The sequence below is a fragment of the Theobroma cacao genome, chromosome 9 (assembly GCF_000208745.1).
Source record: "Theobroma cacao cultivar B97-61/B2 chromosome 9, Criollo_cocoa_genome_V2, whole genome shotgun sequence".
Classification (NCBI taxonomy): domain Eukaryota; kingdom Viridiplantae; phylum Streptophyta; class Magnoliopsida; order Malvales; family Malvaceae; genus Theobroma; species Theobroma cacao.
In genome coordinates, this window is record NC_030858.1 from 8,554,564 (window position 1) to 8,582,165 (window position 27,602).

Below are 27,602 nucleotides of genomic sequence, written 5' to 3' on the forward strand. Positions count from 1 at the left end.
ACTGATTGTCCAGGAGCTGATGTAATCTGAAACGTAACATTCGAAGCATCTTTCCCTAACACTATATTTCCTCTATTTTTCTTCCTTCCTATTGTCCTCCTTCCTGCCAAACACAGTGTACGTGATGGAAAAATGTTGTAGTTTTCGTGTCCCCCGTGTTACCATAATATCACATAAATCCCTCTTATTTCAACTGACACGTATAATTATGTGCCAATTACGGTCAGGACTTGACAATACAATTGCAAGTCCTGACAAGATTGAGAAGGCTTTTATAGTGATTGAACATAACGCACACTGGGAGTTTTACAAAGAGAAAGAGGACAGTGGGAAGGAGGAGCGGAAAACAAAACAAGACTGCGAAATACTATACATTTGACCCAAGTTCATTGGACTCTGTTTGTAGAAGCAGATGGGGTTTTGTTTTGTGCCTGAGAGAGACGTAACTTGCGTATCTTCCAGGACGGCAGATTTGTTTGGCATCCTCATCTCCTTTGGTAGTTAAACGCCTTAATCGAGAAGGCGAATATGAACGCAATTAGCACAGGTATTCCAACAATTACAACTGCAACGACTCCCAGAAAGTCACTTCTAAAGCCGAAATAGGTCCTTACGAAATGTCCCACTGTCTCACCTGACTCAAATTTATCCTTTACGCCCCCAAATTGTGAAGCAGCCAACCCATACAGGGTCCATGAAACAGGGCAGATCCAATAGAACCATCTCCACCACACAGGAATCCTCTGTCGTTGAAACAATGAACGTTCGTTGAATTAGGCTATGTAGGGTCGCATTTAGTGTTCTAAGGTAATATATGCTTAGGGTCAGTGTAGCTTACCGTTCGAGGAATGATGAATCCTGAAAAAAGGTTCCATATTCGATAGAAGAAGGTTGAAATTATGGCAGCATTATGTTGGTTGGCAGTAACCGCTACAGTCATCATCCCATAGAAAGTATAGTATAAGAGGGTGAAGTACATAAAGAAAAGATACCAAAAGAACTTGCTAGCTGTCCATTCAAATCCAATCATTGCATACACTATAACTCCGTATATAAGAGTTTGAATCAAAGTGTATGGCAGCTCAATGACAACCTGCAAAACAGAGACTTTTGTGAGGAAACTTAATGCTACTACGCCTGACTCTTTACAAGAAAGAAACTATTCTTGAACCTTTCAGTAAGATTAGATTGTTCACAATGGCTATAATTTAATTCATTAGTTCTCCTTAACACCCTATAAGTTAAGCATTGTTTCTTCATTTATAACCAACCTTCTGGCTTCTTTTCTTTCCAGACTTAACTAATTCTCTATTAACTTGTTACAACTACCAGAGATGACAATACCATTAGGGAAATGTCCAAAAGCAAAGGAATAGCAGTGTACCTGTCCGAAGGCATATGGCAATGCTGAGTACATGCCGGCTGCCTTTTCTCTGTAAAAGACTGTTCTTTCAACAGCAACAACCGGTTGTACTGATACAGCGTTTTGAAGTCCTAAGAAAATTACAGCAGTATACATAGAACCTACTGCATTTAAGATATCCTGTTGCCTTGTTCTGTGGTTCCAAAAATTTTTCACTTCAATTAGTAGTTGAAGTAACCAAAACTAGGCTTTATTGCACAATAATTATATACCTTTTGGAACCTAGATCCCAGAATATCGTTCCAAGCAGTAGAGCTATAGCAGTTGTGAATACGAGTCTCACTGCAGTGTATGGTGGGTTTCGCCAGTAAGACCAATGCTGCTTCCAAAGACAAGCCATACATTGGATTTGGAAAGGCTGTGAATATCTAGTCTGGAAGTGTAGATCTTTGGAACCAGGAGCAGGAGTGCTAAGCTCCTTGATCAATGCTTTGTTTCTCCTACACCAGTAATTTTACAGGGTTAATAGTTAGTATAGAACAGCATTATTGATTATAACTAACTAATTCTAGCTATCTTTTAAGGACATGGATATTTGTCCTTTCAAACTCAAGTCATTTCAATCTTAGTTTTTAAACATGAAAGAATTGTCAATACAAATTTCAGAAATAATTGATTAACTACAGAGCTTGTTTTGACTATAACAACATTGGACTTGTTTCCAGCATTTAAAACTTAAAACATGAGTGCCTGACTGTCTGGAGGCTCTTTCTTTTTACTCCTTGAAAAATTGAGGTGATCCTACCTATACAATTCTGAGTTCTTATATATGTTGGTGAAGTTGATGCCAATAATTTCTTCTTGTATAGCCGAAGTAATCTCCAGCATCCAAGTTGCAGGGTTGTAACCATCCTTTATCTTTGGAATGCCTTTAATTTCCTAGTAAAAGCAAAACTTCTTTCAGCAATTTTGGAGCAGACATACAAAAATTGCATTATCATAATGTAGCTACTAGACTAACCTCAAAATACTTAATCAGGCGACAAGAATGACGACCCAATGGACCTACATATATTTCTTCACCTCCCCTTTTCATCAGAAATAGCTGTATTTGACCATTAATATGCGCGTGTTAGTTTAAGGAATAGAAAAGGTAATTGGATGCCTTACCTAGATAAGACTCTCACCTCGTCAAAAGCATCAAATATATCAATGCTAGGCTGGTGGATGGTGCACACAACAGTTCGTCCTGTGTCCACAGTGTTCCTCACAGCTCTCATTACAATTGCTGCTGCCCTAGCATCAAGGCCAGATGTTGGTTCATCCATGAATATAATAGATGGGTTGGAAACAAGCTCAACTGCAATAGTTAGCCTTTTGCGCTGCTCAGTTGAAAGACCACTAACTCCAGGTGATCCTACAAGTGCTTCCCTTAAGGGAGTCAGCTCCACAAGCTCCATGACTTCCTCAGCAAACATCTATAACCCATCAATTTAAGCAACAAATAAGCTTGACACTGCCTAAACAAAATGTGCTACTGTCTGTATTAATAACAGTAGTAACTTTTCTCATTTCCTATTGATTACAAAGAGAATTTCTGTCAAATTCTACTAGTTTGCCTCTTTGTTCCCAGAAAAATAATATAAAGCAAGAACATACCTTCCTGGCCTCAGAATTAACCTTAAGGGGTAGTCTAAGCCATGCAGAAAATAGTAAGGACTCATAGACTGTAACATACGGAGAATGGACATCTGTTTGCTCACAGTACCCTGATATGCGAGCAAATGTTTCTTGCTTCTTTGGGTACCCTGAAATTGTGATGCTTCCATCTATATAACCACCTGTTTTTCTTCCAGCTAACACGTCCATTAAAGTTGTCTTGCCAGCACCACTGACTCCCATCAAAGCTGTTAGGACTCCAGGCCTGAAAGCACCACTCACTCCCTTCAAAAGTTCCAGTCGATCCTCTGGAACTCCTTGCTCTTTCATTTCCTGCAAGTGTTGTAAAAAGTTCAGCATGAAGATACACTTAGCATTAATTGAGATATCCTGATTTGAAAGGATTTTAGAATTTAGGTGGACTCTATGCTAATTCCAAAAGGCAACTTACCAATAAAACGTTATGGAACCTAGCGCTGAGTGAAAATTCTTCAACATGTAGTGCAATAGTACTGAATTGCACATATGCAGTGCCATATCATTGAATATGAATCAAAATCTATAGAGAATGCATCAAAACTTTAACAGTGCAGTTGACATATGCTCCTCTACTTCCTAGGTTCCCACTTATTGCTGCCTTTTTTAAAAGCTTAAAGATACCTGCGGCATGTCTACAGCATATCTGATTTCATCAAAAGTTATAGAAAACGGTTCAAAAGGGAGAACAGTCCCCCTTCTACTTGGCTGACTAGCTTCATCAAAGCTGCCCATTCTTGCATAAGGTGGCCTAGATGATGGGCTTCTTGGGCTTTCTTTCCCTTGGTCTGCATTGATTTTACAATGATCATGCTGTAGCTTGTATAACAAAAGGTAGCATGAGAAAATAGTTCAACAATTCTAATGACCTACCAGAAGATTTCTTTCCTCTTAATGATAATTCAACGGACTGCCTTCTGCTGTCAACCTCAGGCAAGGTTTCTTTAGATATTACTGCTTGAGGCTTACTGAATGCTACAGAAAATTAACCTAGTTTAGAGCATAGTCTCTGCATTTGAAACTCATAAGCATAGGAATAGAAACTTACGATTAAGATACTTTAGAGCCGAACTGAAGAGGAAATTGAATAGGAAAGCATATCCAATTAAAGCACCCACTCCAATCCAGTACCAATGTGCTTCTGGGAAAATCCCACGAGATTTTAAGACCAAAACTCCTAAACTTTCTGTGGAATTAGGTGGAATCTACATGATGATATTTTGCAGATACTTGTTAATTGGTGGCGATCAAAACAATCTCCACTATTACATTTAATTTGCTTCTTTCATCAAAATTCAAGAAAGATGGCCTTACATGTCTCCAACTCTTCCCAAGAAATTCATTCACAGCTATAGAGTTTTGTGCATACATCAGCGGTGAGACCCAATAACCCCACAACCACCACTTCTTCACACCATCTGATGCAAAAGAGTATATTCTTTACTGTGAAAAACTCAATATATATCACAGTGAAGGAAAACAAAGCAAGAAACAATAAGATGAATCAAGCTCATGTTTAATTCACCTCGTGACAAGATGAATCCTCCCATAGCACTAATTGCCAGCAAAGCTAGTGAACCGCAAGTATTTGCAACAATCATATTTCTTCCTACTGCTGCCAATAATCGGAACAATCCCGACGCCATCTGGTTAAGACACAGGAGTAAAAGGTACTGTCTCAACAACCTGCCAGTGAGAGCTTTAATTAGGGTTGACTGACACAAAAGATATAATCATTGTGTATTTCATTTCTCACCTCCCTACATTTGGATCAAAGCCTATGACATAATAAGTCATGACTATCCAAATGGTGACTTCTATCAAGGTGATTGGAATCTTCATAATCCATGTGGTTAGAGCATATGCCCATGAAGGATAAAAAAGAAAGTCCCTTTGCTTGTAGAAGACAGGAAGTTTAATGATGGTCATTGATATCTCTGAGACTCCATTGAGCATTATCACCATGAGAGTAAAGAATAATGCACCCATAAAAATCCCACCATCTATGACTGAGTTCCGGTGCATATCCACTTTCAGAAACAATGTCATTGTTATGAAAGCTGTAAAGATGAGCTGAAATACACAAGAAAGTGGGGATAATAAAAGGACAAATAACACCATCTCTAGGACATGAGTCCAAAAACTCAGGGATACAATTTAACTTATGGAGTTTTCTATATTTACAATACAATAATTAACCCTCTTGAGAATGCTTCTAATTAGATACTACTCACCTGGATAACTTTGAAAGCATAGACAAATAAGTTCCTTTTCATAAGCAGATAGTCCCTTGATATGCAAGCTTTTAACAGTTGCTTCTGGCTAACACCATACTTCTCTGTCGCTAGAGCAGCAGGGTGGCTTTGTGACTTGTCAAATGGAGTTGCAAGCTCTTCATTTAGTTTTTGACCAATTTGAAATGACTGAAATTCTTCGGCAAATTGTTTGGCAGTAACAAAAGTATAACGCTCATTTTTATGCACCCAGTACTGCTCTTGATCTTTCCTTGATGTCACCTGTTGCAACTCTATGAGAATGTATTCAAACATAACCTGAATATTTACTAGGAATACTTGAAAGAAAGTGTGGTGAACATTAGAATTTACTTCTTGTAGAAAATCAGCAACTCCTTTTCTCTCAGGACACTTGAAACCCATGTATTCAAAGAACTCGAGCACATTTTCACGAGGTCCTTGGTAGGCAATTTGTCCATCTGAGAGAAGAATTATATCATCAAACAGGTCATATGTTTCTGGGGCTGGTTGGAGAAGAGAGATAACAGCAGTTCCATTCAGGATGTGGATGGATTGTCTTAGTGCATTCACTATTTGGAATGTTGTTGAACTGTCCAAACCAGTAGATATCTCATCCATGAAAAGTGCTTTTGCTGGTCCAACGAGCATCTCCCCTGTATCATTTAGCATAGAAAACAACTTGACCATCAGTTTAAACTTTTGGACTAATTACTAGACAAATTCACGCTATACCTGTCAAAAAATCATTGAATAAGCTCACCTGTTGTGACTCGCTTCTTTTGTCCGCCAGAGATACCTCGTATCATTTCATCTCCCACCATGGTATCAGCGCAAACTTCAAGTCCCAATATCTACAAACTTTAAGAATAAGAGAACAAATAGTTGCAAAGATTTTTTTTAAAAAAAATTTGATATTTTATATTTTCTTATATCATTTGTTAGCTTAGATCATTTTAAAATTTTCACCTTGAGTATATAATCTGTAACTACGCTGGTCTCTTGCCCCTCCAGTGCTGCTGCCTGTTACTTTAACAATAAAAATATCATTTTCGAACCTCAAAAACACTTCTCACAATGTAAATGAACCCCTTCAAATAAGAAATTAAAGTAAAAATATTTATCCAGAATGATTTAAATCACTTTGGTTCATAGTTGTTATATCACCTTCATATAGATGTCAATATCAGGGTCAGGTTTTATATTTGCTGCCTTCTCTCTTCTTGCTAATTCTACCAACATGTCTGCCAATATGAACAATCTTTAATTATGTGACTCAACAATTCCTAAAACAAGCAAGTGTATGTCAATTGTAGTGTTTCAGCTTACCGTAACGAGGTCCAACTCCTTGACATCTTGCAGAAAAAGCCAACGTTTCTCTTACTGTCATTTCTCCTATGTGGACATCGTACTGACTTATATAAGCCGATGTCCTCTGCGGTACGAACTCTTCCATTTCATGTCCATTATAAGTTACCCTTCCAGAAATCTGAAATTTTCACATGTCCTCATATCAGATCATAATATCAATTAATTCCAATGAACATGCCGGTAGAATATAAGCTTATTTCTTACTTTTAGTTCTTTACGAAGCTTTCCAGCCAATGCTAATAGTAATGTGGTCTTGCCTGAGCTTGGAGGCCCTAACAGCAATGCCATTCTGTCCAAGTTTGGCAAAGAAATGGGCAGTTTAACATTTCACGAGCTCATAACAAGTTCATGTACTAGTTGAATTAGTCTCCATACCTTTGAGGCCTGATGATTCCACTGACATCTTTAAGTATGGGCAACGTTTTTTTCTTGCTTGGGAGGATATGAAGGTAATTCAAGAAACCCTTTATCAAGACAAGAAGACTTAAAAACCAGGTTTGAAAATTGGTAATTTTGAGATATTAATAGATGATAAAGCATGTTTGGGATTCAAAAATACCTCAAACATGTTCACACAGTAGTTGAACACAGTTGGTAATGCTCTACTTCCCTCATAAGCTTCTGCTTCAACATTTAAATGCTCGAACCGGACTTCAATTGTCGGAAGGTTAATCCCAACTCTGGTTTTTTTTTTTAATTTTTTTTTCAGTTTGAGAAACAAAGATACTCAAATGAATGCTTAAAACACAAACTTCATGAAGAATGATGGCAGTCAAATGAAACTTACTGGTCAATGCGTTCCCTGAGCCTCAACAAGAACTTCTCATGATCTTCCCCGGCAACTTTCACTAGTCTCTCCACCAAATTCCTTCTCTCCAGCAACCCCAGATTCTTGATGTCAACTTCCCTCAATTGACGACCTTCTTCAGCAAGTATACCTGTTCTGATACGTGAAAATGTTGGCAGCTTCTCAATAGCAGCCCATTTCAAAGCTTCTTCATCGTCTTCTTCCTGGAAAGACTTGGAGAAAACTTCCATGGAGTTGCTCCTCCATAACTTAGAACTCCCTATGCGTAAACTACTGGCTCTATATGGTTCACCACTCTCCATTCCGCCACGCCAAGTAGTAGATACACTTAACAAAAGCAAAGGGTGATGAAAACTGAGTTACATGCTTAATATAATAATTTCAGAGATGATGCAGCTGTTCACAATAAAAGATACAATGAGTGAAGTGAGTGGAGACAGACAGTACTCGAGAGTAACATAACAATCCTTGGCCATTCCTTTATCAGAAGGATAATTGCCTGTTTAGATATTTTAAAAGGTTTAGACAGGACACGGGTCCAGAGGCTGCGGGATCATTTTCTCTTTCTCATTCACAAGAAAACAACTTTGAAAAACAACCCCACCAATAATTCATTACAACAACAGATTTGTCAAACACTGTAGCCCCGTCCAATCAACAAGGATACGCTCCAAATTGCTTTCCATGGTGGAATCAGCCAAGATACATGCTCCCAATAGTTTGCATTTTCTTCCAGGCAGGATTTATAGCTCAACCACCTTGACATGCATCAAAGAAAGAAAGGGCCCCCAAGTAGGTGGCGCGGTCCCATTGGATATCCACATTGTAATACCCTAACCCGAATAAGAATTGGGCTGACTAGAGGGCGGTTGGGTCATTGAAAATTGAAATACCTTAACCCATAATTAGAAAATTGGGTTGGAGGATCATGACAGCTCATGGATCGAACATCTCATGCCAAATTTTTATTACTAAGACAGAAAAAAAAAAAACAAAAAAAGAAGAAAAAACCTTTTTTCTTAAAGAGAATGAAATACAACAATGTTCATCTCTTGCATCAGAGGTTGAATATAGACTATAAATATTTAACAAAAGTTTGTTGCATTGACTGCATTTTTGAGGATAAAAGTTTCCTGGATATCTTTAAGAACAGCATATTGCTTTGAACCCATGTTTATGGCATCATCATCTTTTTTGGAAGTTGAATGCCTTGATTGAGAAGGCAAATATGAAGCCGAAGAGCACACAAATTCCAACAATCACGATTGCAACAACCCAAACAAAGTCATCCCTATAGTCGAATAGCTTCTCAGAAAATCTTTCACCGTTTCTCCTGACTCAAATTTATCTTCTATGTCCCCAAATTGTGAAGCAACCAGTCCATACAAGGTCCAAGCAATGGGGCACATCCAGTAGTACCATCTCCACCAGATAGGAATCCTCTGTCATTGAAACAATTTCCAGTCCGTTAGGCTATGATCTGATTCATTGTTACAAAAAAATGTGCGTAGGGTTAGTAGAGCTAACCGTTCGAGGAATGATGAATCCTGAGAAAACATTCCATATCCTATAGAAGAACGTTGAAACTATGGAAGCAATATTGAAGTTAGGGGTAACAGCTACTGACATCATCCCATAGAAAGTGTAGTATAACAGGGTGAAGTACATAAAGAAGAGAAACCAAAAGAACTTGAGGACTGTCCATTCAAATCCTATCATGGCGTACACTATAACTCCGTATATGACAGATTGAATCAAAGTGTATGGCAGTTCAATCACAAGCTGCAAACAGTAGGATTGGTAAGTTAGTATAGCGCTAAAATTCCCTGATTTTTATTAAAACAAAACTGTTTTTAACCTTCCAGTTAGATTATAACTTGTTCACAAGTTCCCCTAGAAGCTTAGTTACTTTCTTGCATTCATAAACCCAACTTTTGTGCTATTTCCAGGCTTCTTTACAATGCTAACACTACATGGACATGAATCACAACTACATCTACATATAGATGATTTCAATTTCCTTTAAAATGTTTGGTTGGTTGGATGTCTAAAATCGAAGGCAAAACAGTTTACCTGTCCGAATGCATATGGCAATGCTGAATACATTCCAGCTGCTCTTTCTCTGTAGAAGACCGTTCTTTCAACAGCCACAACCGGCTGGACTGATGCAGCATTTTGAAATCCTAAGAACATTACTGTAGCATACATAGAACCCATTGCATTTAAGATGTCTTGTCGCCTTGTTCTGCAATTCAAAGCATTTCAACTTAAATTAGAGTTTAAAGTTACAGAATAAATGCTCTGCTCTGACCAATGGCTATCAATGTACAATGCGAAAAAATTGTATACCTTTTGGAACCTAGATCCCAAAATATTGTTCCAAGCAGTAGAGCTATAAAAGTTGTGAATATGAATCTCACTGCTGTATATGGTGGGTTTCGCCAGTAAGACCAATACTGCTTCCACAGACAGGCCATACATTGGATATGGAAAGGCTGAGAGTATCTCGTCTGGAAGTGTAAATCTTGTGAACCAGGAGCAGGTGTGCTATGCTCCTTGATCAATGCTTTGTTTCTCCTGTAACAGAATTAATGTTTGCTATAAAACAAAACTTATGCATTCGTGATTAAGCTGTAGAATGCTTTCAGTAATTTTAATCTCTTTATTTCAAATTATTGTTATTTGACAATTCAGAAATGATCAACCATTTACATACCTTGTTTTGCTTCTAAGCACTTTGAATTGATGTAAACTTTGAACTTAAACATTAAATGCACAAAGGAAAATTTTTTCACTCATTGGGACTCTGAGGTGATCCTACCTATACAGTTCTGAGTTCTTGTATATATCAGTGAAGTTAACACCAAGGACTTCTTCTTGTGCTGCTGAAGTGATCTCCAACATCCAAGTTGCAGGATTGTAACCATCCTTTATCTTGGGAATGCCATTGATTTCCTTCGGTAAGGAAAATTTCTTTCAGCAATTTGGCAACAGATATGTCAAAATCTCAATATATTATGTATTCATCAGACTAACCTCAAAATACTTTATCAAGTGGCAAGAATGGCGACCTAGTGGACCAACATACAATTCTTCACCTCCCCTTTTCATTAGAAACAGCTGCATTTCGCCATTGATATGCTTGTATTAGTTTAAGAACAGAGAACAGGCTAAATGCCTGCCTAACCTTAAAAAAGATTCTCACCTCATCAAAAGCATCAAAGATGTCAATGCTCGGCTGGTGGATGGTGCACACAACAGTACGCCCTGTATCCACAGTGTTCCTCACAGTTCTCATTACTATTGCTGCTGCCCTGGCATCGAGGCCAGATGTTGGTTCATCCATGAATATAATAGAAGGGTTGGCAACAAGCTCAACTGCAATGGTTAGCCTCTTGCGCTGCTCAGTTGAAAGGCCGTTGACTCCAGGTAATCCTACTAGTGCTTTCCGTAAAGGGATCAGCTCTACAAGCTCCATGACTTCCTCAATGAACATCTGTAATCCACCAATTTGAGTAACAAATAAGTTGAGTTTCTGAATAGAACACCTGGTAATGTTTGTATCACCTTCTTTGCCTCTTTAGCCTCCTTAAAGAGAAGAAGAAAGCAGAAAGTAAAAACATACCATCCTCGTCACAGTATTAACCTCAGGGTGTAGTCTTAGCCAAGCAGAAAATAGCAAGGACTCGTAGACAGTAACATGGGGAGAATGGATATCTGTTTGCTCACAATACCCGGATATGCGAGCAAATGTTTCTTGCTTCTTTGGATACCCTGAAATTGTGATGTTTCCATCAATATAACCACCTGTTTTTCTTCCAGCCAACACATCCATTAAAGTTGTCTTGCCAGCACCACTAACTCCCATCAGAGCTGTTAAGACTCCAGGCCTGAAAGTGCCACTCACTCCCTTCAACAGTTCCAACCGGTCCTCAAGAACACCTTGAGCTTTCATTTCCTGCAAAGTAAAGATTAGGCATCAAGATACAATCAACCAAATTTAGTTGAGATGTTATACATTGTGATTGACAACCTACATGCTAGAACCTTATGAATCCTGATGTTTGTTAAAAGTTCTTTAAAAATATTGTATTGTGTTAAAATAGTGCAACTGCAAAAATGTTTCACATATACTCCCTAGTTCTTATCTTTTAACATATTGTTGCACCTTAAAGAGGCTTGAATATACCTGTGGCATGTCTACTGCATATCTCATGTCATCGAAAGTGATAGCCAGTGGTTGAAAAGGGAGAACCATTCCTTGCTTCCTGAGCTGACTAGCTTCATTAATGCTGCCCGCTGTTGCAGACAGCGACTTAGACGATCCACTTTTTTGGCTTTCTTTCCCTTTTTCTGCATTGTTTTACTATGATTATGCTGTAGCTTGAATAAGAAAAGGTAGCATCAGAAAGTAGATCAACAAATTAGACCCACCAGACGTTTTTCCTCTTGATGATAGCTCAATAGGCTCCCTTTTAGTGTTAACACTTCTCTTAGGTATGGTTTCTTTTGATATTACTGCTTGATGTTTCCCGAATGCTGCAATATGTTAATCAGATTATTAGAACATAGCCTTTACATTCACAACTAATACATGTGAGAAGAGAAACTTACGATCAAGATACTTTAGAGCCAAAGCAAACAGGAAATTGAATAGGAGACAATATCCAATCAAAGAACCCACTCCGAGCCAATACCAATGTGCTTCTGGGAATATACCTCTGGATTTTAAGACTAAAACTCCTAACTTTTCAGTTGAATTAGCTGGAATCTACAAGGAAAATATTTTCATATAGTCTTTAGCGAAATTTCATCCATTCCTTATGCCTAAGATTTGGTTCTTCTATCATAGTTCAAGAATGATTTACTTACATGTCTCCAACTATTTCCCAGAAATTCATTCACGGCTATGGCATTCTGACCATACATCAATGGTGAGATCCAATAGCCCCACAACCACCATTTCTTCACATTATCTGATGCAAAACAACACATTCTTTAATGTCAAAACTTAAAACTCATAGAGGCAAAGGGGAAAAGAAGAATCTGTCCAATTCTAATGTTTAATCACCGTGTGACAAGATAAATCCTCCCATAACCAGAACTGCTAGCAAAGCTAATGCACCACAAGTGTTAGCAACAATCATATTTCTTCCTAATGCTGCCATTAACCGGAACAATCCTGATGCCATCTGGCTAAGACATAGGAGTACAAAGTACTGCTTGAAAAACCTGTCAACAAGAGCATTAATTAGGTTACAACACAAAATGTACAAACCTTACAATCATTCAGTATTTCCTTTCTCACCTCCCAACATTTGGATCAAAGCCTATGACATAGTATGTCATTATCACCCAAACGGTAACTTCTAAGACAGTGACTGGGATCTTAAGAACCCACGTGGGAAGAGCATATGCCCAGGAAGGATAAAAATGAAGGTCCCTTTGCTTGTAGAAGACAGGAAGTTTCAATATGGTCATGGAAAGGTCCGAGAATCCATTGAACATTATTACAATGAGAGTAAAGAACAGAGCACCCATATAAATCCCACCATCAGTTACTGTATTGCGGTGCATCTCTGTTCTTAGAAATACTGTCATCGACACAAAAGCTGTAAAGCAGAGCTGAAAATTCACAAAAGAAGCAGAATGAATCGCATTCTCTAAAACTTGAGTCCAAAAACTCAATGTTTCACTCAGATTTTAGTACTATCTAGATTCTTTGCACTGTCAGAATTTTAAATTCGTCAAAAACTATAATTTTTAATACCACTCACTTGGATCATTTTGAAAACATAAACGAATAAGTTCCTTTTCATAAGCAGATATTCTCTTGACATGCAAGCTTTTAGCAGTTCCTTCTTATTGACACCATACTTGTGTTTTGTTAGAGCTGCAGGGTGGCTTTTCGACTCGTCAAATGGAGTTGCTAACTCATCACACAATTTTCGACCAATGTGAAATGACTGAAACGCTTCAGCAAAATCTGTTGCAGTAACAAAATGATAAGGCTGCTCTTTATTTTCCCAGTACTGCTCTTGATCTTTTATTGATGTCACCTGTTGGACCCCAAGGGCATAAAACAAAAAAAACTTGTAAACATATTCAAGCACATTCTGATTGTTAAATAGGAAAGGTGGACAGCAATTTGAGGTTAAGACTAGAATTACTTCTTGTAAAAAGTCAGCAACTCCTTTTCTTTCAGGACACCTGAAACCCATGTATTCAAAGAACTCGAGCACATTTTCACGAGGTCCTTGATACACGATCTTTCCATCTGAGAGAAGAATTATATCATCAAAAAGGTCATATGTTTCCGGGGCTGGCTGGAGAAGAGATATAACAGCAGTGCCATTGAGGATGTGAATGAATTGTCTCAGTGAGTTCACTATTTGGAATGTTGTGGAACTGTCCAAACCAGTAGATATCTCATCCATAAAAAGTACCTTAGTCGGTCCAACCAGCATTTCCCCTGTCATACACAAATAGATTGATGATCTGCTAATACTTTGGCATTCATATTAGAGAAAGCCTGTCCAATAACTGTGAAAAATAAATGTCATTCAATAAGGTTTACCTGTGGTGACTCGCTTTTTTTGTCCCCCAGAAATACCTCGTAGCATTTCATCTCCAACCATGGTATCAGCACAAACTTCGAGTCCCAGTATCTGCAAAGTTTTAGAGATTAGAAACCGATTTTGCAAAGATACTATATTATACTTGTTTTGAATGATTCTTTAGGTTGGATTTGAAAAAATATCGAAATTACCTTGAGTATATAATCTGTAACTACATTTGCCTCTTGCCCCTCAAGTGCTGCTGCCTGCATATTTTACAGTAACAAATCCTTCTCAAACAATGGCAAGTTGAGAACACCCTAAAATAAGAGAAGTAAACAGAACACATTGAAAAATTTGCTGCGGCTGTTGTCTCACCTTCATATAGATGTCAATATCAGGATCAGGCTTGATATTTGCTGCTTTCTCTCTACGTGATAATTCTACCAACATGTCTGCCAAGTTTGGACAATATTCAGTTATAAGCCCACCAAAATTGCTAAGATCAAGTGCATGTCAACGTTCATAGTGTTTCTACTGACCGAAACGAGGTCCAACCCCTTGACATCTTGCTGAAAACGCCAGTGTTTCTCTAACTGTCATTTCTCCTATATGGAGATCATGTTGACTTATATAAGCTGATGTCCTTTGAGGAACAAACTCTTTCAGTCCATGTCCATTGTAAGTAATCCCCCCAGAAACCTGAAATTCTCAAATGTGCTCGTATCAAAATTGAGATTGTAATTAGTAATGTCAAGTAAATTTCCAAAAAGCCTTTAGGCTGGGTCTCTTTGTACAGATTTTGAGGCTTTTACGCTACTATATATGCTGGGTTTGTAGCACAACGTCATAAAAGCCTGCTTTTGCTTGTAAGATTGTGGGAGTAATCCCCTTGTCAATGAATTTAACTTTTCAAAAAAAAAAAAAATCCAAAAATTGTACCAAAAGCAAAACTTGAATGCAAACAAAATATAATTTAATTCTTACCTTTAAGTCTTTGCCAAGCTTGCCAGCCAACGCCAACAATAATGTGGTCTTGCCCGAGCTTGGAGGCCCTAGGAGCAATGTCATTCTACAGAAAGTTTGATCAGAGAAATTATGAGTAATGTACCATTTCAAGACAATATAAGAGATTGTTTTTGTAGAACTGGCCCTCTTGCCTTTGAGGCTTGATGATTCCGCTAATATCACTAAGAATGGGCAATGATTTCTTTTTGCTCGGAAGAATATGAAGGTAATTCAGGAAACCCTTAAGCAAAACACAGGCAGAGAGAAAACGAGGTCAGTTCTAAATTCTGATGTATTGGAATTTGCAAAATGAATAGAAAAATACATGATAGAAGTAATTAAGCATGCATGTTTGTGATCCGAAAGAAGTACCTCAAACATATTAACAGAGAAGTTGAACATGGTTGGTAATGCTCTATTTCCCTCATAAGCTTCAGCTTCAACGTTTAAATGCTCGAACCGGACTTCAATTGTTGGAAGCTGAATTCCAACTCTGTGTTTTGAGATTGAAACATAGAGAAAATTAGCTATTCTGAGCTTTAAAACAACCCAAAAAAGGGATATAATATATATTAAAATGAACTTAACTACCGTTCAATACGCTCCCTGAGCTTCAGCAAGAAATTCTCATTGTCTTCCTCAGCAACTTTTACAAGCCTCTCTAACAGGTTCCTCTTCTCAAGCAATCCCAGTTTCTTTATATCAATCTCTCTTAACTGCCTCCCTTCTTCGGCGAGTATACCTGTCCTTACACGTGAATATGTTGGCAGTTTCTCGATTGCAGCCCATGTCAAAGCTTCTTCATCGTCTTCTTCACGAGAAGACTTGGAGAAAACTTCTACGGATGAGCTATTTCTCCATAACGTAGAGCTTCCGATGCGTATGCTACCAGCTCTATATGCATCGGCACTCTCCATTTGTGCCACGATATATGCAACAACTATTAATGAAAACAATGGCCAGGGAAAGGCAAGAAATTAACTTTCATGCAAAGAAACAATGTCCAGGATGTTGGATAGGAACGTGTATTTATAAGAACTATGCTTCATGGTGAATTTCATTGTTGCAGGCTAACCTGATGCAGTTAACTTGAGTCAAAATACTTTACGAGTATGTTGAAGTATTGAAGTCTTCTTTTTTTCTATGAGCATCTTAAGATTAAGACTATGGTCGCTACCCAATTTCTAATTATATTAGATTACAGCTTATAATTAATTAAAAATGAAAGGTGTGTTTGGGGAGAAGTCATAAGTGACAATCTCACATATATACTTGTCATATTTAATTTAATTTACTTGAGATTCACAATATATATTAAACTTTATTAATTGAATAAGATCAAGTAAAAGCTCTAATTATATTAGATTAGGGCTTCTAATTAATTAAAAATGAAAGGTGTGTTTGGGGAGAAGTCATAAGTGACAATCTCACATATATACTTGTCATATTTAGTTTAATTTACTTGAGATTCACAATCTATATTAAACTTTATTAATTTAATCGGCTGTGTGGATAAACTACTAAAAATGTTTTAAAATCATTGAAAATTTTCATTTTCAATTATTTAATTTCTTTTTCAATGTGTTGGATAACTCATTTTAGAAACCACTTATACGAAAACTTTTTAATAAAAATATGTTGAAAATCTTAAGTACTTAATATATTCAATTATATAAAATCTTCAAAATCTGGAAAAAAAATGAAACAACGTTTAAAGATAAAATTCAATTTGCACTCAGATATTTAATTTATGTAGTCATATATGATGTTTTATGATTTCAATTTTTTTTTTGTTTTCGTTTTGTTTGAAATTATTATTTTAAGGATTGTAGACATAAGAAAAGAAAATTCTTTTAATATTAATTTTAAAACAATTTTGATAATTATTATTTTTATTAACTATTATAATTATTGCTCTAGTTTGAATGCTTCTAGACAGTTGTTGATAAAAAATAAAGAAAACCTATTATAATTCATTTTTGGAAAAAAATAGAAAGAAGAAAGAATAAAGTGATTTTATGTACTCTAATCATCTATTTTGTCTGATCATCATTAAAATGCTTAAAAATTCATCTATTTCACATCTATCATGTTCTAAAATTAAATTTAATTATGTTTTAGGCAAATTGTTATTTTTTTTAAAATATTGGAGGTTTGTTAAGTTCTGCATATAAAGTATTACTTCCTTATTATCTCATAAATGCCACCATTCTTTAGCAACATTTTATTCTTTAGTTTTAAAGAGAACCATTATAATGTGGTATAATATTTGACAGTTACAACACTTTAAATATACATGTAAATTATTAATTAAGGTACACTATTTTTTTAGAATAAAATTTTATTACCATTTAATATGGTACAAAAGTTTGACTTGATCATATTAAAGCTCAAACCCTATGGAATGTGAATTTATTTAAATAGTCAATGAACCAAACCTGAAATAATTTGAAACCATGCCCAATTGCTATCTAATATAGTAAAGTTACAAAACTAAAATTTGAATTTTTTTTATATAGAATTAAGATTCGAAAATTTTATATTAAAAATTTTAAATTCAAATACTTTAATTTCATATGTATTTAAAAAAATATGATGTGAATCGACTACAACACCAACATGCACTCAACTCATCTAAAAATCAATTTGAATAATTAATTTAAATTATCAATATACAATCATGTATACCTGATTGTCTTCTCTTTAAAATGAGAAAATAAAATTCAAATCGAATTTTATCTTACCAATAAGATACGTATTTGTTTTTCCTTCTTTTTCTTTGAAACGATCAAGGAGAGCTCGAGTCGAGTTTCACGAGCAAGATACATTCACCAAACTTGAAATACACAGGCCCTCCTCTCTCTTATTTTTTTAAAAAATATTTAATTGTCAATTCTAATTATTATTATATAATAAAATCTGAGCTTAATGATAAAAGGAGTTGAGCAAGTCATTTTCCTTGTCCTAACCACAAATTGAGGAGGAAAAAGAAAGAGATTTTGTAGATTGTAGTAAAGGTTGTTTGAGTATGCGGTCATCGATGACATCATTATCCAAAATTTACTTAAACAAGTTGAGTATTTGCTGTAGCCAATGGAAATCATCATGCTGGACTATCAAGTTTCAACTAATCAATTGAATTTTATATATTTATATTATATTCTGAGTAAGTGAATGTAGCCTCCTCAATGACTAAACATACTTAAGTTGTCATAATCCTTTTGTCATAATGAGAAACAAATAACTAAACATCGCAGCAGCTACGCGTCAAAAATATGTTCATTTAATTATTGACGACAAAGAAACCATAATTAAAGCATAATGAAATGATCGAGTGGCTGCTATTATCCTTTCCACTTTCTTTGAACAAAGACAAGGGCCTTTGATGTTATCTTGTTAACTATTTATGTTTACCATAGATTAGAATGGCGTCAGGCGGCTTTTGTTTTGTTTTATTAATGTTAAGATAATTATATAAATTATTTAAATAATAAATAATAAATAATTGGAGAATTTTGTTTTTAAATATTCAAATTAATATTCTCTTCTTACTTACTTTTTAATTGAAAGTTTTAGAATAAGAACCTTATTTTTGTTTTTTCTGAGCTAATATTGTTTTTGGGTTTTGACATTCGAAAAACTTTTCCTTAATTTCTTTATCCTACATTGCATTTTCCTTTTTTTTTTTTGGTATGAAAATAGAGTACATATAAGCCATTATTAACATTAGATTTTGCTATCATCCTACGTTCACTTTTTAAGAGAAGAAGTATCACTGAAAATTGTACCCATGTCATCCCTTTTTACCACGTGAATTCTTTAAAGTTGTATTTTGAAACTTTAATTTGGTAAAAAGTCATTTAGATTTTAATTTAATGTAAAAAAATTTTATTATGTGGGATAAGAAATATAGCAAGGACAAGTATGAGCTTTTAAAAGCCCCAACTTGTAGGAAAATTTCTCTTCAAGCTTCAAGGTAAGTAAAACCCTATTATTATAGGACAACTCTTGAGTTATGACCATTTTTCAATTAAGTTTTTAATATTTTATTGTATCTTAACGAGTTCTTAATCTTTGATTTGTATTCAAACAAATTCTTAATTTAAACAAAAAATTAATTGTCATATATTAATTGATTTTTTTATCCATATGACATATTATGTGAATTATTAGTGTCATTTTTATCTATGTGATATAATGTAAACCACTAACGTGATTAGTGGAATTGGTCAAGTTAGTTATCACATGTCATCCCAATTGTCATGTAATCACGTCAGCTTTCTCATAATCATCTCAACTTGTTAGTTCATGTATTATGTGAGCATAAGATGCCAGGGGCGGAGCATCCCTTTGTAACGGGAGACCATGGCTCCTCAAAAATTTTGAAATTTTTTATATAATTATATATTTTTTAATTAATTTTTTAAAAATAATTTTTTTTAATAATTAATATAAATAAAAAATAATAAAATGACCTTACAAGCTCATTCAATTTTACTCAAATTCTTAATTTTTTAAAATTTTTTAAGTTTCTCCACTCATTTTTTTCTCTTTTCTTTTCTATCATTGTGTTGTGAAATTATAAAAAGGTAAAGTTTTTTTAATTTTTATTATATTATTTATTATTTTTATTTATTTTTAATTATNAATTTTTTAAGTTTCTCCACTCATTTTTTTCTCTTTTCTTTTCTATCATTGTGTTGTGAAATTATAAAAAGGTAAAGTTTTTATTTAATTTTTCTATTTATATTATTATTATTTTTATTTATTTTTTTCAATTATATTCTATTTGCTCATATATTTTAAGTTTCTATAGATTTTCTTTTTTAAATTTCTACGAATCATCAACTATATTCTTTTTTTTGTTATATAGGTTATATCTCCTATTTATCATAATTTTTTTTATTATATGAATTTTATTTTTAATGATTTTAATTTTTAAAAAATAAAAAATTATTGTATATGTAGTTCTCAAATACAAGTTCTAGTGTTACATTATTGGTTGTTGTTTAAAATTTCACTAATATGTTATTTTTTATTAATCCTAATTATATAAGAAAAAATTATTTTGAGTATATGTTTTTAATGTGCTTTATATTTTATATATAGTTGAAAGAAAATTATTTGAGTATAAAAAAAAATTATTAATTTTATATATCGCATTTAACTATTTATAGTTTATACATTATAGTTTAATATTTAGAATTACAAACTTAATTATAAAAAATAAAAATATTAGATGTTGACAATATTAATTTTTTAGTCGTTATATTGAGAAAGACAATACTTCAAAACAAAATGAATGATAAGTTTCTTACAAATAATTTAGTTATTTATATTAAAAAAGATATTAACATCATTGAACAAAACTTTCCTAGAACACTGTTATAAGTTTTTTTCTTTTTGTTTCTTTTGATTTACATGTTATATAAAATTATTGTCTATTATAAATCTTTTGATTATTAATGGTTAAGTTCAATATATTAGTTTTAAAAAATTTTAACTTTTATTCTTCTTAGGCTTTGGCTCCTTTAATAAAAATTAGCTAACTCCGCCCCTGCCAGTTGACATTTGATTTAATGACAATTAATTTTTTTAATAGGGCTAAGGAAGTGTTTGATATAAAGAAAATTGCTCACATTTCCTGTAATGTAAGTGATAAAATTACAATGTTTGGTAAGAGAAAAAATCAATGTAATGTAACATTACATTTGAAAACCAATATAATCTTACTTTACCACTTACTAGGCAACGAAAAAAAATTTTGATTTATCATTGTTACCTTTGTTCCTTCAACGAGATAATCACATTACATCTAAAAACCAATATAATCTTACTTTACCACCTGCTAGGCAAAGTAAAAAAAAAAAATTTTTGATTTACCATTATTACCTTTGTTCCTTCAACAAGATACTTTGGTCTAATAAAACTAATTCTTTTTTCTAAAATATTTTTTGATTTCTTAAAAATAAAAAAAATCTAAAAAATAAGGAGAGAGAAAGAAAGAGTGGTTTTTGCATGAGTGTAATTGTAAAGAATGTGATTGTAAGCAATGTAATTATTAGAAAAAAAACATTTTAGGGTTTGATATATGAGGAAAGTGTAGATTAAAATATTGGGAGGATAACATTACAATATTTGGTTTATAAGCAGTTTATTAGGAATATGATGTTAATTTTCAAAATTACCTTTACGTATAAAAATGCAAGTTTAATATACTTGCATGAATATCGTCATATTTTTAATTATATAATAAAAATGTAATAAAATTTTTAATTATACAAAATGAACAATATCTTACAAGTTGGTGTAAATTGTGACAGTAAGAGGAAGAAGAGAAAAGAGAAAAGAACCAAAAAGGAAAAAATGAAAAAAAGAATTCGGTCATTTTTTTAAATTGAAGGAGGATAAAAATGTCAAATCAAGTTTTCTAACTTTATAGAGTAAGTTGCAATATGAGATTGTATTAGTTTTTCATTGCAATCACATTATTTTTATTAATTGTAAAGTGATTGCAATGTAACTAAAATTGGATTTTTTTTTTCATACCAAATGCTGCAATATAATTTAAATGGTTACATTGGACGGAATATTGGTGTACATCACTTAAAATCAAAATATTTTAATATTTATTATATTATTAAATCTATTATTTTATTAAAAAGGAATATTCTATTTTAATTAAATAATATCCAAATCACTTAAAATCATAGTAGTTTAATATTTTATTTTATATTATTAAATTTATTATTTTTATTAAAAAGGAATATTATTTTCTAATTAATTATATCTAAATTACTTAAAATAAAATATTTTAATATTGGATGTGATATTATTAAATTTATTATTTTATTAAAAATAATATTTTTATTTAATTTATATATAAATCACTTAAAATCAAAATATAGTGACAAAATTGAAATAATAAGAATTTTATTAAAAGCATACTTACAAAATATACANATAAATCACTTAAAATCAAAATATAGTGACAAAATTGAAATAATAAGAATTTTATTAAAAGCATACTTACAAAATATACACAAAAGTTCTACTATAATAAGAAATGAAAATAAATATATGAGATTAATTTGATCTTGCTTCATATAAATTTAATTTCAAATTATGAATTAAAGAGTATATATGTAATCAACATATTAGAGTGCCTCAAAAAATACATTAAAGAGGATGAATGACTAGATTTATTAACAGGATGATATCATATAAAAATTTACAATAAAAAAAACATAGAAGCATATTAAACTTATATTTTGATAAATAAGAATAATTTTAAAAATTGATATTATATTTCTAACAAAATATTTATAAATTAAACACTGTAATATTATTTCTTTATATTTTAATTATTATTTTACTTATAATAAACACTATAATATTATCTTCTTATAATCATATTATTTATAATCACATTACTTATAATCATATTACTTGCAATCACATTATATTGTAAGGCACCAAAATGTTACCTAAGAGTTGATTTGGGCACTAATCAAAATTTAAAGGCTATAGTATAATAGCTTTTTTATTATTTAAGTCACAATTTTTTAAATAAATAGATCATACATCAATCAAAGAGTCAAATGTTCGGATATAACGCTCATGTTGTTAGCACAAGTATTTGTTGCATTAAAAAGTAGGTTGATCAACTATTATCACTAGAAAGAAAATTGAAAATCCAGTTTTTAACTCAATAAATGAAAAATGGTTTCGATCTTTAATTCTAGGAGAAAGTGTACCCATGTATTGCTATTAGATTAGTCAATTTAAGTCAGATTTAGATTCTTACGGGGGGATTACAAGGTTGTTGGAGCAAATGAATGTAAGTAAACTTCTCACACACAAAAGAATCAAAAGGTTAAACGAACTCAAATAATTATGAATTTATTCTTGGGATGTCAAGTAATCGACACGTAGAAGAAGAACATGAAGTAGAGCAAATACCCAGCAACTTTGACAAAAACTCTTGCACTCATTACATTTTTCTCCGAAAGGAGATGTATCCTGTGTTGCACAACTTATAGGTACAATAAATTGCTTTCTGTACGCCCTATTCTCATCTCTGTTGGAAATTAAATGTCTTAATTGAGTAGGCGTAAATGAATGCGAAGAGGATACAGATTCCAACAATTATGATTGCCACCACTCCCACAAAGTCATCTCTAAAATCGAAATAGCTTCTTAAAAACTGTTCCACTGTTTCACCGGGCTCAAATTTATCCTTAACGTCCCCAAATTGTGATGCAATCAATCCGTACAAGGTCCAAGCAAAGGGGCAAAACCAGTAGTACCATCTCCACCAGATTGGAATCCTCTGTCGTTAGAGTACAATTTCACTTCATTAGCCTATGCTCTACAGTCTCATACTGTGTTATCAACAAATACGCATAAGGTTGTGACTGCCTGGAGCTTACCGTTCGGAGAATAAGGAATCCTGAGAAAAGGTTCCATATCCCGTAGAAGAAAGACGAAACTATGCCAGCAATGTTGTGGTTGGGAGTCACAGCCACGGTCATCATTCCATAGAAGGAGAAGTACAAGAACGTGAAGTACATGAAGAAGAGATACCAGAAGAACTTGCTAGCTGTCCATTCAAATCCCATCATGGAATATACCATGACACCATATATAATTCTCTGAATCAAGACATGAATGTAGCTCAATCACAACCTGCAAAATAAACAGGCTTCGTCAGGCACGAAAACTGCTGATTTTCCTCTTAAAGAAGACTATTTTTATCATTTCTGGTTGGATTAACTTGAATATTTTATTCACAAGTTCCTCACAACTCCTGAAAGTTCAAATATCCAACTTCGGTACTCTTTCCTGACACCTAAACAAATTACATTGTCATAATTACCATTTATATAGATGACTTAATTAGTTAGCTGTGATTCAAAAAACTCCACGTAATTAGGGTATGAAAGTTCAAATATCCAACTTCGGTACTCTTTCCTGACACCTAAACAAATTACATTGTCATAATTACCATTTATATAGATGACTTAATTAGTTAGCTGTGATTCAAAAAACTCCACGTAATTAGGGTACCTGTCCAAAGGCATATGGCAAAGCTGAGTACATTCCGGTTGCTCTTTCTCTGTAAAAGACTGTTCTTTCAACAGCAGCAACTGGCCGTACTGACGCAGTGTTTTGAAATCCTAAGAACATTACTGAAGCATGCATAGAACCCATTGCATTTAAAATATCCTGTTGCCTTGTTCTGCAATTTCCAAAATTTCAATTGCATTACTGATTGAAATAGCAGAAATCATCTAGTTATAACTGCATAATGTGCCTTATAGAATTGTACACCTTTTTGATCCTAGATCCCAGAATATTGTCCCAAATAGTAGAGCAATAAAAGTTGTGAATATCAATCTCACTGCAGTGTATGGTGGATTTCTCCAATAAGACCAGTGTTGCTTCCATAGGCATGACATACACTGGGAAAGGAAAGGCTGAGAGTATCTAGTCGGGAAGTACAAATCTTTGGAACCTGGAGCAGTAGTGCTAAGGTCCTTCACTAATGCTTTATTTCTCCTGCACTTACATTTTATAAGTTTAATAGTACCCATAATACTATGTGCATCTAAACAGAACAAATTTTCAAGGACCTAATTATTTCCTTTGAAAGTCATGTCAGTTGAAACATCAATTTCTTAATGTTATAAAATTTTCAAGGACCTAATTATAACCGCTTTTGCTTCATTCTAATTTTAGAATTAAAACATTTAGTTCCCTCAGTTATGTTTTTCCTTTTCACTCCTTGAGACTCTCAGGTGATCCTACTTGTATGGTTCCCAGTTCCTATATATGTCAGTGAAGTTTATACCAAGGGCATCTTCTTGTGCAGCTGTAGTAATCTCCAACATCCAAGTTGCAGGATTGTAACCATCTTTTATCCTTGGGATTCCATTCATTCCCTTGCAAAAGAGAAACTTATATCAACAATTTAGTTCAAGATGTGCTGTGACTTAGATGACAAAATGCACCCTTTAGACTAATCTCAAAATACTTGATCAAGTGACACAGGAATGGCGGCCTAATGGACCCACATATATTTCTTCACCTCCTCTTTTCAACAAAAGCAGTTGTATTTTGCCATTTATGTGCTTGTATTAGTTTCCTAAAAACCAAAAATATAATTAATATCTAAAAGTGTAAAAGAGGACTCTCACCTCATCAAAAGAAACAAATATATCGATACTTGGCTGGTGAATTGTGCACACAACTGGGCATTATTTAACAAGTGGATATAGAGGTACGAGAAGGAAAAAAATAATTTGTGGGGAGAGATAGTTGTGAAAAAAATAGGAGCGAATCCCATTGGTCTCTTGTCCAACACAAACACAAATAGGGAGTTTTCCAACACTTGGAAAAATATTTTGAAACCACTATATGCTGCTAATGATTTTTTCTCGCAAGGGACTTCTAATTTACAGATGGTGGTTAGGAATGGCAGAGACATCAAATTTTGGATGGATCAGTGGACCGAATAGGGGACTCTTAAGGAAAGCTACCTTAGTATCTACGCTTTGGCTCAAAACAACAGTGGAAACATTGATGAGTTCGATTGCTAGACCGAGGACAAATGGGAGTGGCTTTTTGAACTAAGGAGGCAACCGTTCGGTTGAGAGGAAGCTCAATGGCAACAGTTCAAGGATACAGTGGAGGAATATCAATTGTGCAAGCATTTAAAGGACAATTTTGTGTGGAAGGGTTCAACTTTAGGGCAATATTCAGTCAAATCGTTCTGTAAAGAAGTGATGAAAAACGATAGCAGGGAAGAGATGGCATGGGGAAAGATTTGGTTTAATTTGGCTCCTCTAAGAATCGAAATGTTTTGTTGGCAACTCATGCATGAGAGGGTGGCGGTCAAGTATGAACTATTTAGAAGAGGATTGATAATTGAAGATGCTACCATATGTGTCTTGTGTCAAAAAGAGTGAGAGACAGTAAGGCATCTTTTCATTCATTGTCCTATAACATGGAGTGTATGGATGAAATGGTATTGTAAATGGGGACTAGTAGAGGCTATCCCTAATAGCCTAAGTAGACAAGTAGATGTTCGTTTGTGGAAAATGGCTTTCTATACTTTATCTTGATCTATCTGTTTACAATGGAATGATATGGTTTTTAGGGGACACAGTGGGATAGTAATCAAGTCTATGAGATGAGTAAATTAAGGGTGGCAACTTGGGCTAAAGCTAAATGGCCTTACGATTACAGAGTTGTGCTTAATACTTACAAATGCCCAAATGTCAGAATAGAGGCGGTTAAAGTCAAGATCGTAAGACAAGTTGAACGCTGGAGCAAACTTGCTTATGGTTGGATGAAGCTCAATGTGGATGGGGCTACCCAAGGGTGCCTAAAAGAAGTTGGGATTCAAGGAGTTCTCAGGGATGATACATGAGAAATTAAGATCCTTTTTTCAAAAGCAATCGAAATGGGAGATTCTTACCTTGTTGAAATCAGGGCAATTAGGGAAGCTTTCATTGTTTTTTCAGCTTCTAGATGAGCCCAAACTCACACTCTGATCATTGAGAGTGATTCAAAAAATGCTATCAAATGGGCTAACAATCCAAGCAGCTCACCTTGGAGAATGAGGAAGTGGATTCTTCATATTGAGAGGTTGAAAAAAGAAGTTAAGAGATGGGAGGTCAACATCTTTATGGAGATTAACCATTTGGCAGATAACCTTTCTAAGGATGAGGTACTCCATCAAGCTGACATCTTAAGGGTTTTCGAGCAAGGAGGGCAAGGCAATGACACTTTTTGAAGGTTGTCCTTGATGGTTTTGGTCTATTCTTGCGTTACGTAGAGCTCAGGTGATGTTATCCCTTGTTTTACCTTAAACAGGGTTTTTGGGCTATTGCTAGTTTGATTCTTGGGTTTGGCTATTGCTGGTTGTTATATACTAGATAAACGGTGAGATGGAAGCCTTTGCCTTATTTTTTGTTGTGCTCATGCTCTTTGTTGCTGTGTATGGCTATTCATTGAGGATGATTCTTGCTTCTTGCTGGTCGTTTGGTTTTGTCAATATTTTGTTTGCAAGCTAGTTGGACTTTCCCTTGATGGATGTGTTAGGGGAGTTCATGTCATAATGACATTCTTTTTTTGTGTGAATTGTGTTGGTATGCCTATCTTGTGGGCATGGTTCTCAAGTTGGGGGGGGGGGGGTTTGTTTCTGGTCTTTCTTGGTTTTTTATGGAGGTTGGTTAGTGTGTAAATGAGTTGGAGTGCCTCAATTTTGTAGATTCTCTGTATTAAAGGGATGTTGTCCTTGGATTCCCATGATTGACTCCTTAATTGGGTTTTTTGTATAATCAGGAGACAATTTGCTTGGTTAAATGTACAGCTTTGGAGGGTAACTTTGTTACCTCTATTAATGAAATTCTTTACTTTTCAAAAAAAAAAAAAAGTGCACTCAACAGTTCGTCTTGTGTCAACTATGTTCCTAACTGTTATCATGACAATTCCTGCTACCCTGGCATCAAGACCAGAAGTTGGCTCATCCATGAACATTA

At 34.2% G+C, this 27,602-nt stretch overlaps 2 protein-coding genes and 1 pseudogene across 2 annotated transcripts; all 3 read right to left on the reverse strand.

Annotated features, from left to right (window-relative positions):
- On the reverse strand, positions 387–7,924 carry LOC18588958 (pleiotropic drug resistance protein 1). Its single transcript, XM_007013725.2, has 24 exons — positions 7,469–7,924; positions 7,241–7,361; positions 7,057–7,145; positions 6,886–6,970; positions 6,640–6,799; positions 6,478–6,554; positions 6,280–6,333; positions 6,074–6,164; positions 5,665–5,966; positions 5,293–5,574; positions 4,815–5,131; positions 4,584–4,744; positions 4,373–4,476; positions 4,107–4,263; positions 3,932–4,033; positions 3,683–3,846; positions 3,023–3,355; positions 2,551–2,841; positions 2,385–2,468; positions 2,169–2,302; positions 1,636–1,863; positions 1,385–1,556; positions 839–1,093; positions 387–743 (listed from the first exon to the last, which is right to left on the reverse strand). Exons 1-24 carry the CDS (start codon positions 7,789–7,791, stop codon positions 486–488), a joined length of 4,344 nt encoding a protein of 1,447 aa, XP_007013787.2. The 5' UTR covers positions 7,792–7,924; the 3' UTR covers positions 387–485.
- On the reverse strand, positions 8,429–16,035 carry LOC18588959 (pleiotropic drug resistance protein 1). The gene is given in 25 exon segments (XM_018127784.1): positions 8,429–8,802; positions 8,805–8,931; positions 9,017–9,271; positions 9,563–9,734; positions 9,839–10,066; positions 10,311–10,444; positions 10,526–10,609; positions 10,695–10,985; positions 11,115–11,447; positions 11,679–11,842; positions 11,924–12,028; positions 12,104–12,260; positions 12,362–12,465; positions 12,561–12,721; positions 12,798–13,114; positions 13,267–13,548; positions 13,660–13,961; positions 14,067–14,157; positions 14,259–14,312; positions 14,425–14,501; positions 14,589–14,748; positions 15,034–15,118; positions 15,207–15,295; positions 15,427–15,547; positions 15,646–16,035. Coding segments are annotated over 25 exon segments (4,347 nt in total). The 5' UTR covers positions 15,972–16,035; the 3' UTR covers positions 8,429–8,674.
- Positions 23,129–27,594, reverse strand: LOC108663220 (annotated as a pseudogene).

Coding starts and splice junctions, on each gene's coding strand:
- LOC18588958 (XM_007013725.2), bottom strand. CDS start 7,791: ATGGAGAGTGGTGAACCATATAGAGCCAGTAGTTTACGCATAGGGAGT. Junction 4,477..4,583: donor AGGATTCATCTTGTCACGAG/GTGAATTAAACA, acceptor CTTTTGCATCAG/ATGGTGTGAAGAAGTGGTGG. Junction 4,264..4,372: donor TTGGGAAGAGTTGGAGACAT/GTAAGGCCATCT, acceptor ATCATCATGTAG/ATTCCACCTAATTCCACAGA.